This window comes from Pantherophis guttatus, chromosome 7 (genome assembly GCF_059756535.1).
Source record: "Pantherophis guttatus breed Tessera chromosome 7, ASM5975653v1, whole genome shotgun sequence".
NCBI lineage: Eukaryota > Metazoa > Chordata > Lepidosauria > Squamata > Colubridae > Pantherophis > Pantherophis guttatus.
In genome coordinates, this window is record NC_142069.1 from 39,205,527 (window position 1) to 39,222,962 (window position 17,436).

The 17,436-nt window shown below is 33.1% G+C and overlaps 1 protein-coding gene across 9 annotated transcripts in view; it reads left to right on the forward strand.

Annotated features, from left to right (window-relative positions):
* ATP2B1 (ATPase plasma membrane Ca2+ transporting 1) overlaps positions 1–8,859 on the forward strand; it is a 77,349-nt gene extending 68,490 nt beyond the window's left edge. For 4 of the 9 annotated variants that reach the window (XM_087874016.1, XM_087874015.1, XM_087874014.1 and 1 more), the window contains 6 exons: positions 414–627; positions 838–1,049; positions 2,181–2,288; positions 2,675–2,857; positions 3,088–3,246; positions 5,839–8,798. In XM_087874016.1, the coding sequence (XP_087730142.1) occupies positions 414–627; positions 838–1,049; positions 2,181–2,288; positions 2,675–2,857; positions 3,088–3,246; positions 5,839–6,153 (1,191 nt within the window). In that variant the 3' untranslated portion in view covers positions 6,154–8,798. Of the gene's footprint in view, positions 1–413; positions 628–837; positions 1,050–2,180; positions 2,289–2,674; positions 2,858–3,087; positions 3,332–5,838 lie in introns of all 9 variants that reach the window. The other 5 variants (XM_087874019.1, XM_087874018.1, XM_034403048.3 and 2 more) reach the window with 4 other exon arrangements.
* Positions 8,860–17,436: the final 8,577 nt, after the last annotated feature.

Genomic DNA, 17,436 nt, shown 5'->3' on the forward strand with positions numbered 1-17,436 from the left:
CAGATCTCATCCTCTTTGCTTAATCTGTTAATTATCTTGAAAAGCTTGTTTTCGTAGCCTTGCTCTGCATTTTGCAGAGGTCTCCCAACGCCCGGAGCAAACGGCGAGTGATATAGGGAGCCTCATCCGCTCGCCCCCAAGAGTAAAAAAAAAACCTCTGGGGGCTACGCGGAGAGCTCTACCTACACTCACCTGCTCTCTCTCACATTTCCTCCTGGAAATGGAGTTTTTCGAGCCGCCTTTCCGTTGTAAAGGCAGCTCTTTACAGGCGATGGGGCTGGCGGCTTAACTTCTTAATCACTACACCACAGTTTAAAGTACAATAATAAACCCTGATTGGAAATATTAAATGTTAGATAATTTTACTTTCTTAGGATATTTGTGATTATATTAAAAAAACTTTGATTTTACAGGACTCTCCACTTAAAGCTGTTCAGATGTTATGGGTAAATCTCATAATGGATACCCTAGCTTCACTTGCTTTGGCAACAGAACCCCCCACAGAAGCACTTTTGCTGAGAAAACCTTATGGTAGAAACAAACCTCTCATCTCACGGACCATGATGAAGAATATTCTGGGTCATGCTTTCTATCAGCTTGTGGTTGTCTTCACATTGTTGTTTGCTGGTAAGAATAATATTATAATTTAAACTTCTGGAATACTTTCTGTGCTTGCTTTATTGTGAGAATTTCTTCAATATTTAAAGGAATGCTAAGGGACATTGACATGTTAATAGAATGTTAAAGGAGAAAGGCATGTTAAAAGAAGACTAAAGCAATGGTTACAAAAACATGAATTTGAGTGGCATTTTGAGAATATTTATCTCTTGTTTACAGGTGAAAAAATCTTCGATATTGATAGTGGAAGAAATGCACCTCTTCATGCTCCTCCTTCAGAGCACTACACAATTGTGTTTAATACATTTGTGATGATGCAGCTATTTAATGAAATAAATGCCCGAAAAATTCATGGTGAAAGGAATGTATTTGAAGGAATTTTCAATAATGCTATATTCTGTACTATAGTTCTTGGAACATTTATTGTACAGGTGAGTAGATTTTTTTAAATAAAGTCATGCAGAATTTGGAAGGTTAGAGTTTTTAGAGGCCAATGATTGCTGTATGTATAATCAGTATTCAGGTAGGACACCCCTTGACAGGTTCAGAATTTATTTAAATGTAAAACATATCTGTGTGTATCACATTAGAGGATAATGTGATCATGGTTTTATCATTGGTAATATGCTTACAGAAATATGTTTGTGTTACTGTTAATTTTAATATTACTGTTAAAGATGTATAATATGTTCATATCACACTCATGTTAGCTTATGGCAAGCTTGATAATTAGAATGTGTTCACATAATAAGAGCTGTCACGGTGCAGTGGTTCGAACGCAATATTGCAGGCTAACTCTGACCACTGCCAGAAGTTCAAACCTGATCGGCTCAAGGTTGACTCAGTCTTCCATCCTTCCAAGGTTGGTAAAATGAGGACCCTGGTAGTTGGGGGTAATATACTGACTTTGTAAACCGCTTAGAGAGTGCCATAAAGCACTAGGAAGCAGTGTATATAATACTATTGCTATAATTTGGTATTATAAAATTCAAAAGTGTTAATAACTTATCTTGAAACACAACATAGGGTTATTTATAACATAGCTATGCATTATAATTATTTTTGCAAGATTTCCTTCAGGTTTTCCTTCAATCCAAGGAAAAGAGGGTGTTCATCTGAGAGACATCTCAGTGATGGAGCCCACTTGTGAAATCTTTTGCCCCAGAAATAAATAAACCTGGTGTAGGACGATATATTCTGTGTGTGTGTGTGTGTGTGTGTGTGTGCATGTGTGTGTATCAGTTTGTCCTGCTTTGGCCTACTGTCCATACATTTGTTAATATGATTTGAGAAGAGTAATAAGTTTTTATAAAGTCAATATAAAGCCATAGAAGATAACCTTGGATTTGTGAAGCTTAGGGTACAGTAAAAAACATCTTTTTATAATGGGAAGCAAAATTGGAAGCCATTCCAATGACATATGTCCACTGTCTACTTATGAACTGGTTCATGTAATGGCTAGAATTACAATCTTTTAAATAGTTACTGAAATTGTATCATAAAAGCCAATACATTGTTTTATAATTTCAAATAGCTGATACAATCATTATTTTTCTTAACAGATAGTTATTGTACAGTTCGGTGGGAAGCCTTTCAGTTGCTCTGAGCTTACAGTAGAACACTGGTTGTGGTCAATTTTTCTAGGAATGGGAACACTTCTCTGGGGCCAGGTATGTAATACTACTTTCGTAGTTCAGTTCCTCAAATTACCAAAGAATGCATTTTACTCATATTACTCAGTTTCACTGTCATTAATTTTCTCCATGTTGCTCTACTATTGCTGTTTTAAACTTTGAAATTTCAAGACAATATGGAAAAGAAAGCAATTTAATACAATCTTTTTATTATGCATCCAAATGCATGGAAGTATTATGCTGCAATGTTGACTAGCTACAATTTGTTTAAACCCTCTCCAAAGAAAATAGTGAAAAACTTTAAGCTAGCTGTTTTTTATTTAAGGAAGGGCTAGCAAGTCTGTCACTAATTCTAAAAGAGTATTTGAACATAAGGGAAAGTTTTCATAAATATGTTAAGTTTTTGTTTCTCATTGTTATAGTTGATATCAACTATTCCAACCAGTCATTTGAAATTCCTTAAAGAAGCTGGCCATGGAACACAAAAGGAAGAGATTCCTGAAGAAGAATTAGCAGAAGACGTGGAAGAAATTGATCATGCTGAAAGAGAGCTAAGGCGTGGTCAGATCTTATGGTTTAGGGGTCTAAACAGGATACAAACTCAGGTATGGTCTTGTAAAGGTAGGAAGTAGGGTTGAGGACTTGACATTTCCTCATTGTTCTTAGTATTGGTTTGGATTGTAGTCATAAAATGTGTGACTGAAATCTTTATATGGGAAAAGTATTAGCTGTTTAAACTTTCAAATTCCTTCTTTACTTCATCACCAAATGTGCTTCTCGCCTCTTTACCTGCTCTATAAAAGTGCCTTTTTTCTTTGCTTTTTATGTGTTGTAGATGGGATGCTCCTTTCTCTTGTTCTCTCTCTCTCTTGCTGAGCAAGCTGTCACAATCTCTGATTCCTTGCAGATGGATGTAGTGAATGCTTTCCAGAGTGGAACTTCCATTCAGGGGGCTCTAAGGCGGCAACCTTCCATCGCCAGCCAGCATCATGATGTAACAAATATTTCTACCCCTACACATGTAGTGTTTTCCTCTACCACTACTACTACTACTACTTCTGCTTCTACTACTGTGGGGTGTGAGTGTGTGTTCATAAGTGCATGAAATTAACGTTTCCTAATTCACACATCTAACGTTTCATTCTTTCCTTCAGTCGTTAAATTCATCATTAACGTTTTTTCACATTTTTACCTTCAAAATGGGAGTCCTAACCCCCCCCCATCTTTTTCGAGGGTCACAGTTCAAGTGGAACAATTGAAACAATTCTATACAGTGAAACCTTGAACATGCACATAGTACCTTCGTATTTGCACAGAACAGACATTTTTGAAAAATATTTATAGTAATAGCTACAAATATTTGAGTATATGCCTTGAAGTCTATAAACAAAAAGATCTACAAACTTGTTTAGTGAAATGCTTAAAGCTGGTCCAAGACAAATATGTTTACTTCATGTTTACTTCTGTAATTTCAGAATAATTTGTAGATCATGAGGGAAAAGGTTTAATTTGCAACAGCAAAATTAATTTTAAGCACATATATTTTTCATAAAGATTGTTATTTTATGTTCTAAGATCCTTCCAGAATTAACAATATTTAAAGTGAAAATACATAAATTGTATTCTATGCTATAAATATTAGGATTAAAATGTCCTTTATGTAAAAAAAATTGTTATGCATGATAATAAAAGCCTTGTTCAACTCTCCCAGCAATGTCATTGATGTCGATGTCAGTGTCATTTTGGAGACATCCTCTTAGTCAGTGGTGATGTTTATAGGTAAGAAAGTCTTCACTGACAGGCATATTATTCAGAATGCCACATGTAATGCCTAAGTGGAATTACCATCTTTAGTTATGGAAAAATACATATACATAAATATGCCATTCTATAAAGAGTTTACATTCATGGCACAAATGAAAAAGAACTATAGAGACATAAATAAGAAATAGATCTGTTCCATCTGGCTTCTAATGGGGGCTTTTGATAGACATTACTTCCCAAAAGAGACTTTAATGTCTTTGGATCATAATTTAATGTTCCATTTGAAATAGTAGACATGCACAAAATAAAGTGGATATAATATCAGACTCAAGTTAAATATTCTGAATGTAAGTTGATCATACATTGGGTTTCATACTATTGAAGTTGTAAACATAGGACTACTCTGGATTGCTTATTGTGGATAATAAAAACTCCCAAGCTCCGTTTTCAGTAGCAACAGCCTCCTGCAACCCTCTGCCAGTGAAAACGGAGCTTGGGACTGCCACCTGCGGCCGTCACAAGCTCTGTTTTTGGTTGCGACAGCCTCCTGCAACTCTTTGCCAGTGAAAATGGAGCTTGGGACTGCCACCCGCGGCCGTCACAAGCTCTGTTATCAGCTGCGACAGCCTCCCAAGCTCCATTCTTGCTGGCAGAGGCACCACGGGCCAGTCCTTTGCTGTTTCCAGGGCGGTCCCAAAGGGCAGATTGAAGCACCCCGCAGGCCAGATCTAGCCTCTGGGCCTTGAGTTTGACACCCCTGCTATAGAGTGAGGTTGGAAAAAGAACTAGAGTTGTTTATATCTACAGCAGCTTCAGCATTGACGATATTGGCATCTGCAGGATATGGGAAGTCTTAATTGAGCAAATACCTGTTTCAAAAAACAGCTGTCTCTTTTTGTATTCATTACCAAACTAGATGGCATCATCAGTTACTTACATTGGTAATGGAATGTCTGTAGGAAGAGAATCAACCTCAGAAAACACCAAGAACCCAATAAGTAAAAATGTTTAGCTAGGCATGTGCATACCATTAATTTTAATTTGATAAGACACATTTATTTTCTAGTTATGATCTAGAACTTAGTGTATATAAAATATGGCAAATGGGATATTTGAAGCAAAAAGCTTAAAATATATCCAAAGGTATTTAAAATAAATTCACATAAACCTGACTTGGCTCATATTTTTGTCATTTGAGCATATATACATAATATGGCTGAAATATCTGCAGTAATGTGAGGGAGAACAGATTACTTCATATAGGCTATTTTTAGCATGCATTTCTTGATCCTACAAATTATGGCACACATTTCTATGAAAGTATTTTATGTGACATATACTCAAATATTTAGATTAAATCCAGCAAGTTTGAACAAGCTTATGTTATATTGAAATTTTCATAGCTTGAGTTCCCAGCATTTGTTTAAAAAAAAAAAACTTAAAAATTCTTAAAGCCCGGCCAGTAGTTTATAATTCCATATTCTAGAAATCTAATATTCATCTGTCTTTAAAATGGAGTAGAATTTATAAATTGGCTTAAAATTTTCAACATTTCATATTAGTTATAAAAGTAGATAGGTTCAATTTTGTAGCTTGACATTTTGGACCAATTTTTTTACATTTATTTCTGTTATAGCCCGACAGTGCTGTTCTGAAATGCTCTTCATTTTTATTTATTTTTTTACAGTTTATTGCAAGTTCCATTGCATTATATAAATTCAATTCACTTGTCTTACCTATTTGTGGATTCAACCTCATAAAACAATGTTCTCCTATGAACAATATTATTAAACAGTAACACTTGCGCTTTTCATACTTGCAGATCCGAGTGGTGAATGCATTTCGTAGTTCCTTATATGAAGGATTGGAAAAACCTGAATCCCGAAGTTCAATCCACAATTTTATGACCCATCCTGAGTTTAGAATAGAAGATTCTGAAACTCATATTCCACTTATTGATGATACTGATGCTGAAGATGATGCTCCAACAAAACGCAACTCAACTCCTCTTCCACCATCACCCAACAAAAATAACAATGCGGTTAATAGTGGAATTCATCTTACGACAGACTTGAGTAAGTCTGCTACCTCTTCATCCCCAGGGAGCCCACTGCATAGTTTGGAAACATCACTCTGATTGTATGCTGAATGTTAACACACTAGCTGCATTTAAAGAAACACACTGAAACTGGGCTTTCTCCCTCACTATGATGGACAAGATGGTATTCTTGTCTTGGACTTCAACAAGAAGATAAAATTGTACGAATGTAGATTTATTTTTTTAAAAAGAAGCTTTCTGCCAGACTTCAGGGTGCTTTTCTGGGGGAGGGGAAAGTGGGAGTAATAATGAACTCTGACAGATAAACAGTAACTTGCTTATGTGTCCTGTGGATCATTAGCTGTACTTAAGAATGGCCCATAAGAATGTCTTACCAGAACTTATGTTCTTAATTCCTTTGATGAGAGGGCTGGATTGGGCAGGAGAGCCCAGGATCACCAAATTTATAATTTTCATTTCTGCTCTTGGCTGTTAATAATTTGAATTATTTATGTTTATAAATAATGCAGATCTGTTTACAAGGTTTGTAGATACTTTTTTGTTCCTGTTCAGAGATGGGAAGTTTCCTTATAAATGATGTAGAAAAAAATTAGTCCATCAAATACTGCTGTATTTTCAGGAAAGGGTGTTTCTATTGAAACTGTACTAAAAATTTTGCCTGCAACTTACCTTGTTAAATATTGTAGATAAAACTGCTACTACTAATAGCCAAATAGGTAACACTAATGCTTTGTAAAAAACAAAAACAAAAAAACATGAGCAATGGTGTTCTAATGAAGTTATGGCCTCTGTCCTAATTAGTTTCTTAAACATTTACTACTTAATGGTTTTGAAACAATTGTAAAAATTTTTAAAATTCAGAACTCGCTGAACATGTTCAGAATTTAATAGAGGATTGTTTAATGCAGGACCTATGATGGAACTTGCTTGAAATACTTTTGTTATCTCAGGCAAAATGGATTAAATCAAAATACATCAGAACTTTAGTCTTTTTTGTTTTTGTCTAGAAACAGTAGCTTGGTGAACTGTGAGTGGAGCTGTTTATTTTTCTGACCTAAATATCTTTATAGCATGAAGGCTATTGGTATTTGGAAAGTTATGAATAGTTACCATACACTGTTTTGAAATTCATTTGAGTTAAAATAAATCACCCCTTTTGATAAAATAAATATGCGGCAATGGTTTTTATAGAATCCAGCATCTTTATAAATATTAGGTTTTGGTGGCTTCACTAGATGTTAAAGAACAAAGACTGTGGACTGTTTCTGATTTTATGCAGAAGAGGTGCTCTGGAATACATGGAAGTATGAATACAACATCTATCTGTAACACTTTAAAGCTGCCGTGCAGCCCAAGGAAAACAAAAAGTTGTAGACAGATTTTCTTTGCATTCCTGCATGTTCCAAAACCCCTATTCCTGATCTGATCTGAAGCACTGCACAGTCCTATCCTCATTCACAAGAGTGAGAGATAGAAATAAATCACCTTAGAAACTTTTTCCACTCTAAAAGAAAATACGAATAAATGTATGTTCTCCGATATGCCTATCTTAGACAATTTGTTTTTCTTAACCAATAATTGAAAATGTCAATTTTTCTTTTTGTGTTTATTATCAGTGTCTAATTTTAATTTTTGCTTTCTGATGATTTGGGATGTATTCTTCCTTTTTGCCAGTACAGCCCAATAGAGTAGGGATAAATACCTTACTGAAAATATAAGGCAGGTAAGGAGAAACATGATTCTCTGTGATAATATATTTTCTCAATCATGACAGAATAATTTTCTACTCTTCAGAATGATCTACTTAAAAAAAATTTCTGCAAGAGGTGTATATTCTTCATAAGAAAACTTGGAATAAGTCTGCTGCTAAACCAGACATTAACTGAGCTAACAAAGGAAGAAGGGAATGCATCTTAAATTTAGTATATAGTATTTAAGCACCTCAAGAATATGATAGTCACATCTGTGAACATTAGCTTGTCTTCTGGGGAAGCAATTTGAGACATGTAATGTTACAGCTAGATTTTATCATTCAGATTTCAAGTAAAATATACAGGGATTCGATAATGGTTAATTGTCCTTTCATTGGACACCATATCCATCCATAAGGTTTTGCATATTGTATCCAAATATCAACCATTCATTTTCTAGTTGGTTTGTCCTTTATCCTATTTAGAGAACTTACTATTTATGCCGATATAGTAATTATTTTCAGATTCTTATTTTGTAAGTGGATAAGAAGTATGGTTTGGAAAGGTAGTATTTATGTAACTGGGAGAATGATGTAACTGCAACGCATATTGAAGAATGAGATGTAATTGTTCAAACTATCTCAGCTGTGTATGATTCATTATAGTTGTTATTTTTTAAACTTGCTATTTGGAAAGATTTTCTTTTCTTTTAATGGTAATCATCATTATTTGAATGTCCAAACTCTAGAGTGAATTCTACAGGTCATACCTCAAGGAGAAATTTAATTTACAAATTAACTTTTTCAATCCTGTTGACTGCAGTACGTTGAGTCTTAATAGTAAGTGTAATCTAATACCAAGGATATTTGTTCTATAATTTTACTACTATGAAAGCAACATAATTTCATTATTTATTAAAGTAGTCATTACTGCTTTTCAATTACTGACCCCCACATTGCTTTTCCTGGTTGTAAGGCTTACTTTCATTTTGCTTGATGTAACTTAAATAAATAAATATGCTGTTTATCTGTCTCTGGATGGGGACTGAAATCTCTGAAAATATTTTACTTGAAATACATAATTTTATTCTGAATATGTAGCCTGTTTTGTATCTGACTTTTTACTTTGTGATATGTACCTCATTAGGATTTCAATTTGAAATATTATTTGAATTAATTTTAGCTAAATGTATGGATTCAAACCAATTTAATATTCAGGAAAAATTAACACTTGCAGAAATCGATAACAGAGAATAGACTCAATATTAGATAATAATCTAAATTGATTGCATATATAGATACAGCAGGAATGTAAACTACTCCCAAGATGAAGCAACAATATGATAGCTTTCCATTTCATTGTGTTTGAATCCACTTTGTTCTTTTGAAATAACATGAAGGATTTCTATGTTTTTTATAGCATAAAATAGGGAATCAGAAATACAAAAGGGGAATTGGCACAACCACTTACAATTGGTTGTTTAATTTTAAACCCAGAATCTAACCGCTTTGACATAAAAATGATGATCCAGTTGTAGACATTGTATCACTTTAATAAAATGAACAAGAAACTTGATATTGAGTATATTCTTCAATCTGAGCAGATTCAATCCCAGGGATATCATTCAGGAATCCAAAGTCATTTTTGTGAAAGAATGACTTTGTGGTTGAAATACATTTTAAATACTTACAGTACATCTTTTCTTTTCTCTTCAACTGGTGTTTTCATCTTGCTAAACAGATGAAATTCTGAAACATTTCTATTTTATCAACATATCACAGTTGTATACATGGTTAAGAATTTCCTTGATAAAGAAGGATTCCAGTTTTATACTATAAAAAACTAAATGACAGAATAAATCTTATTTGCTAAAACCTTCTATTCCAAAGTCTCCTAGAACATTTTGTCATGGCATGGCATATTACAATGCTAAAATAATTAATTTCCACATAATAGTTGTAGCTATGGGTATGTTCTAGATCAGGGGTGTCAAACTCACGACCCGCAGACCGGATGCGTCCTGCGCTGGCCACCCCACCCCCATTTTAGTGAAGGGGGGAAAGTTGCAATACGTCATGTGACAATGTGTTGTCGCTAGTTTGACACCCCTGCTCTAGATAGTTTAAATGGAAACTGTCTTAAATCTGAAGGATTGTATACACTGTTGCTTTTCCTATTGATTTCCTACTGCAATCAGATAATGCTGTGTGATGAAGTTGCACTGTTCATATTCTGCAGCCACAATACTGGTTTGGAGTTATGGAAATTGAAGTCCAGTACATGCAGAAAGCAGCAGTTAAGGGAAGGCAGTAAAGCTTTTGTGTAAAGTTTTTCCATTTATTTAAAATCTATTAGTAATCAGTTTAGTTTGGTGTTCCTTATATTCTCATAGAGAAGAAAATCTACCCATTCCAAATAATGTTAGAAATTATGTAGCTGGTTGTGAAGGTCCATTCTACATGACATGGAAACTAGTGATAAAATTAGTTGCAAAGGTTTTTTAGATGTTGGCTATAACTGTCATCCTTTGTGTTTTGATTTTTGATCCCATAGAAGTACAACCTACTATTGTGCATTTCGATGTCATATAACATGTAATTTAAGCTAAATGAAATTCAGCATGACAATTTATCATCATCTTGATAACTTTCCTTTGGTAACTGTCTGAGGTTGCAAAAAGGAGAATATTGGATTAGATTTAAATGTTGGTAAAATGGAATTGATATTTAGGCCTGTATAATTTAACTGCCTTTGGAATTACTACAATTCTTACTTTGGACACTCAGCTCCACCACATTTTATGAATAACAAATAGTTTCATTCTATTCTCCCTTATACATTAATCTGATGCTTACAGTACAGTTTCATTTTATGTCTGTTTGGTGCACATATTTTTGTGATGAAAACAGCCCTCTGAAGGGGATTCACGTCTGCCTGATATAATTGTTTATTAATAATGTTATTAATTGATTTTTAATTATTTGGGTTTATGAATTTTTTTAGAGTTGTTTTATTGTTTTATTATAAACCATATAAAACCCTGACACTGGCAAACAAACGTTCACAAATTAAAATGTTCAACCTATATATTTTCATATACAGATGTGATTACATGTATACTGGAATAATTATTTATAACCTAATGCTTTTTTCTAGCTTGAAATTTTTCTGAAACTGAAGACCATGAAACAAAGGATTATTTTACTTAAGTCTGGGAGAAAAATCAGCGTTGACTTGAATGAAGTGCCATTAGGCACAAGGTTTCTCTGCTAAAAGTACAGCTGCTTCAGAAAATTGCAGATGTGGCCCATGCAACAATGCCTGTGGGGCAGGGAGGATAATCAACAAAATTAGGATGACAGTCATGGCAGTGCTATCAAAGCCCTATTTCTGTATACAGTATGTGCAACATCAATAACCAAAGGATGTGGCGTTTTAGTTATGCTGCTATCATTGCCATTTTGACCACCAAGGAATTGTGGGCTGTGAAGCATTTATTCCTGTTAATTGTAAGTGCTACACAGTTGTTTGAAGAATTCATGTACTCCACAATAATATGAGTATTAGTTTATTATTATTTAGAATACTTGATTAAATGTAATGGAAGCTGTATAAATCAGCAACATCTGCAAGGCATGAACTAGTAAGACAATGGATGTGTCATGATCTAAGACCTGCCCCTCTTGTACATGTATTGTGAACAGAGGAATGGAGCTTGGGCAGGGGTGGGTTCTACTTACCTTTACTACCGGTTCGCAAGGGGATCGCGCATGTGCAGAAGGTTCTGCGCATGTGCAGATCGCCAATGACGACATCCGGGGTGGTGGGCAAAGCTTCCCGATGGTTTTATTACCGGTTCTTGCGAACCGGTCCGAACCAGGGGCAACCCACCACTGGGCTTGGGTAATGATTCTGTGTCAAACATTTGTGCTCTTTCTCACACACTCATTCTGCTGGAAATAATGGTCTATGTATCATAATAACTTAGAAATATTAAGCAAGTAATGAACAATAATGGTACCAAAATTAATTTTTCAACCTGCATCTAAATCTTTTGAGTATAAAAGTGAACATGACAGCTGTATGCCATTTTAAGGCAGTAAGATGCAGAGAAAAAGAAATAGCCCTAACAGTTTTATTTCTGTTTGATTTAGATGTTGTATATGTGTCATTTATATATACTGATAGAATTTTATCATTCATTTTAAGGTACGTATTTCACAAATATGTGTAGTTTTGTTTCTAAACAATACATTTTGCTGAACATTTCCATTGTATGGTATGCTGGATTCATGTATTTGTACATCTAATTTTTGCTTTTGCTATTCAGTCATTCAGCATCCATTTTTTGAAACACGAAATAATTCTCAGAGCACCATTTTTTAAAGCAGAAATGAAAGCTTGAGAATTAAGATACAATTTTTTTTCAAAAACATGTTTCAAGCCTACGTACCAATCAGTTCTGATTTCTGGAGACTGCACCAATGGCACATTAGCTTAACCTGTCTCCAATAATAAAACCGTATCTCTTGTGAGAATACTTTCTTATCCATGCAATATACTTTTATCTATTCCCTTTCTTCAACTTCCTATTTTTTCAACTGCGACAAGTGTAGTACAGCAAGTTTTCCTAATCCATTATTCACTTCTGTCATATGACCAAAATATATTTTTGTTTGCTCAAGGAAGTTCTTATCCTTTTTTGATGTAGGGTCAATTGACTAGTTCTTGAATGTGTTGTTGTATTCTTAGTACCCCACATTCACAGTTTGAGGTCATATTTTCTCAATGTGTATCTTAAACTGATGCACGTAGCTACTGAAAAAACTTTTCAATTATTCTTATTTATTGCTGAATAAATGCTTATCTTTCATTATCTATTATTTTCTTTGCCATAAACTCTGAGTTCACTTGAGAATATTGGTTGGCATTAGTATTTAATATTAGAATAAATTTTACATTTTTTATTCTTACAATTTAATCCAAAAACCATCTTAATATAGTGGCATTGTCTACATATCTCAAACTATTACTGTTTTGCTTCCACTTTTTATTTCCACTGTCATCTTCCAATGTGGCCATTGTTAAAAAAAGGTAAATTGATATAAAGATAATATGCAGCTTCCTCTCATATCCATCGCTATTCTTGAACAACTGAGTTTCCCCAAACCCCAAATTTCACAGTTGTCATTTGTTTATTGTAAAAGTCTCTCCAAAATTAACCATAATATATTTCTGCACACCCATTTGCCTTAATATATTTCACATTTTGGCAGGAACAACTATAAATAGATGCAATAACTTTTCAATAAAGTATAGGTCTTATATTCTCTTGTTCTCTCATGTTAACTATGTTAAGCTAACTATCTTATCCCATCTCCTCTGCATTTTCTGAAACATGCCTGTAATCTGACTGTTCTGTTTCTGTGGATTTCTGGGTAAATATAGCAAATTCTGACTAAATTTAACTTGCATAAAAACTAGCATCTACTTAACAGTGTTATTCTCTTTGTAGGGTCTCATTTTTCAAGTAGTACGGTATAATACATTTGATCTAAAGTGGTTACTTTTTGTCCACCTGTGTTCATTTATTCCTAAAATGTAATGTCTAAATAGCTTAATCAAGTTTTAGATTCTTAATTAAATCAATAGTACCACAGTCTCATATGTCAAAATTTAATTTATTTAGAGACTGTTAATTATTTCAAAACTATTTTTTTTCCAATTCTACATCAGAGTTGTTCTTGACTACATTATTTTCTGGTATCTCAATTTTTAGTTCAATGGATTAAAAAATGTAATACAAGTAATATCCCTATATAAAATCTGCCCCAGTTCAATTCCTACAAGAAATAACTCTCCCATTTTTTCCCTAGGCACTTAACATATATTTATTACAAGATTTGCTTTTTGAAAAATAGATACAAGAGTTTGAAGGTTCTTTTATTGCAAATAGACTTTTGGATTTATTGTTTGTTTGCAATGTCTATAAGGCATTCAAATATGGATGTATTGTTTAGACTTTATGAAAAAAAAAAGTTCAAGTGAAGTAATGAAATGAGGGTGGGAAGTTAATCTTTTAAGCACATTGCAAGATGCCCTACATCTGAATTATATAATGTATTATGGGTACCGCACAAGAATTTAATTATCTTTTTTTGCTCTTGAAACAGAATTGAACCATATAAAGCAAAGATAATGGAAGCAAGTGAAACACCTAGTAGGTTAGCAGACTCGACTGAAACGATGACAGCAATATATTTCTGTTATTAAAGGATGCCAGTCTAAAATACTGACTCAATACTGACTGAAATGATTCTTACTCAATACATTAACATTTTATGTTACATTGATATAATACTAAAATGTAGCACTGAGAAAATGTAGCACTGAGAAACAATACACTGAGAGTATATTTATCCCAAAGATTACAGTGATCAAACTGCCTGTTTAGCTACACCTTTATGCATCCAAAATTAATAACCATTAAATCTATGACAAGGGTAAAAATTCCCATCTGTAAGGCTCTCTCATTGAATGGTGAAAGACATATATCAAGATTTTTGCATTAATAATATTAGAGAAAAATCATGATAGCTTTTTAAATAATGTTTCTCCTTTAGTGAGGCATATAGAGCTATAATTGATTAGATTTGTCAAATTTATTTTCTTCATATTTTAATGCAACATATTGACAGCAAACCTAACATATAGACTACAAAAATGTTGTTATCCATCCTGGATTTACAGAAGTTCAGGGGATTAATAACATTAGTAATTTATATCCTCATAAAAATTTAAATAAATCATTCTAGTTCTGCAAGATTTGAAAAAAGTCTCTGGTGGGATGATAAAGTAACCTACAAAACATTGCCTCAATATGGATTTTCTTTTTTAAAAAAAAAAATCAATTGATCAATATACGGTAATTTCATTATTTTGCTAAGATTATTACACATAAAAGTTATATAGGTACTCCCCATCTTATGACCAAAATTGGGCCCAAACTTTCTGTTGCTAAGCAAGGCAGTTGCTAAGTGAGTTTTGCCCCATTTTATGACCTTTTTTGCTATGGTTGTTAAGCAGATCATTGCAGTTAAAGACCACAATCGTGGTCATTAAGTGATTCTGGCTTCCCCATTGCATTTGCTTGTCAGAAGCCAGTTGGGAAGGTTACAAATGATCATATGACTCCAGGACAGTGCAACATGCTAGCTGCCAAACACCCAAATTTTGATCATTTAATTGGGGATCCTGCAACAGTTTTAAGTGTGAAAACCAGAAAGTCACTTTTCAGTACCATTGTAACTGAATGGTCGCTAAACAAGTGGCTGTAAATTGAGGCTGTATCTTCATCCATGAAGGTGACTTGTAGAACATAAAAGGGTGCACTATTCATTTTCTCTTATTTTTAATTTGATTTTGGAAACACTGATTTGTTTTTACTAAATATTTTCCAGCATAACCTAAATTCAGTACAAACTCATGAATATGTTTGTAGAGCAGAACTTACTGATAATATACAAGAGATTTGTTTCTATAGAAATATAAAATAATTGAAGTTTTGGTGGGTTGCTGGAATTCTCTTAAGTATCTGAAAATTGTTTTACCAAAGTGGTTTTTTTCAATCTTATGAAACTTTTATTTTTCCCCTCTCGGGTTACAAATGATAAACACAGATGTGTAAAAAAAATCCACTGATTTTATTAGGAAAAATAAATGTAAAAATGGCAATTAATCAAGGTTGATGTATTCTTTTAAAATTCTGTACTTTTAAATTATTTCAAATGGATGTATAAAATATTAAGGCAGTTTTAATGGATTTATATTATGATTATCATACAGAGGGGGAGGCATAATTTTTCAATTTTCAGCTTTATTATTTTTGATCTCTATGAAATGCAGGTAAACATTTGTCTTTTTAATTGTCTGTATTGTTAGTTTTCTTTCTGTTTGTACTCAAATCAATAAAAACAAAATCAAAAGTGTATTTAATATGAATTTAAGATGAAAGTAATTCAACAAAATTCTTTGTCACATTTTCTGGCCCTTTGAATCTTGAAAATGGCCTGGCTTAACAATGCTACCTATTAAGTTTGTAAACAATTCCCCTAATTTTCATAGGTTAGTAATGAATAAAGATCAATATTATTTGAAGATATAAATATACTTTTTCAATTATATACAAAGACTTGGAATGTATATTTTTTTAAAAAAATGCCTTTAATTAAAAAGAAAAGAAAAGGTTAAAAAAAGCAAACAATATATAAGGGCATCTCATTTATTATATAAAATTTTATATAATCGTTTTAATACAAGATTACTAAGACTACCATATCCTACACCAATACTCCTTTAGTGACCACAACTGGGAGCAGCAACTTGATTGTTAAGTGAAGCAGATGTTAAAGTAAACCATTATTATGCTTGTGATCTTACATCAGCTTTCTTTTGTTTTACAGACCTGCAAAGGTGGTAAATGTGAGGATTGTCACAATGTTACTTTTCCATCACCATTGTAACTTTGAATGGTGGTTGTAAACTGTAGATGCTAAACAAGGATTACCTGTATTCCATTTCCATGCAGAAAATCTATGTAAAAAAATTAACTCATGGAAGAAAATGCCCCAATGTGGTCACCAAGAGTTGACAATAATTTGATGGTACACAATCATATTCCATTACAGTTCTCTATGAGTAGTTCGTTCTTAAATTGGAATTTTTAATCCATTATTTCTTTTTAATCCACTGAGAAATTGGGACCATAAATTTATCTTTCCAGTGAATTTCTTAATAATAAGAAGGGTGCAGGAATCAATTTTCATTGTCCAGTCCTAAATTTCCATGTACTAGGTATGTAATTCAACAGAATATGGACATCTAAAAATATTAAATCCTATCAAAATCAAATCAATGTTTACAATGACTTTTCCCAGAATATGATTTTAGGATACCGCAAACCAGTTTCCTAACAATTTATGAAGAATTACTTACATTGCAACTACAACAACACAGTAATTTACTCATGCCTTTGATATATCAATGCAAATCAATCCAAAATACTGTACTATTTTTGTTGACTAATCCATAATCTAAGATCTAGTGATGTTTTTGATACAGACATGACAGTTCCTGCTGTTTAGACGAAGTGGGGATTGCCAATTCTTTGTTCTGTTCATTCTTTAAAATGTGCTTATTAAATTGATTTTATCAATTACATTGATTTATCATTAACAAGTATTTATAAATATTGTGTGTGGAGTGTGTGCTTTGTGTGTTTTAACCATCAGTTCTAATAATATAGATTTCTCTGAAACTGAAAATGCTCCAAATTAAGATATCAACAGATGCTGTCATTATAAATACTGCCAGCAAGAGTACTTATTCTTATATAAAGAATTATAGATTTGGAAAATATGGTGAAAAATGTGCAGTGTTGGAAAGATAGTTACAGCACAACCCTAGATCACCATTATGTCTTCATTTTGTGTTCACTATCTGAATTATGAAAAGATAGATCAATACTATCTTGTGTGGTCAAAATTATATATTTAAAATTAAGCTCCTGTTGTTTCTCTTTGTTTTTTCTTGATCTTACTCTTACAGTCATAAAATAAAAACAAAAATCCTATAATATCCAATATAATTGGATATCTGGACTGAGACGCCT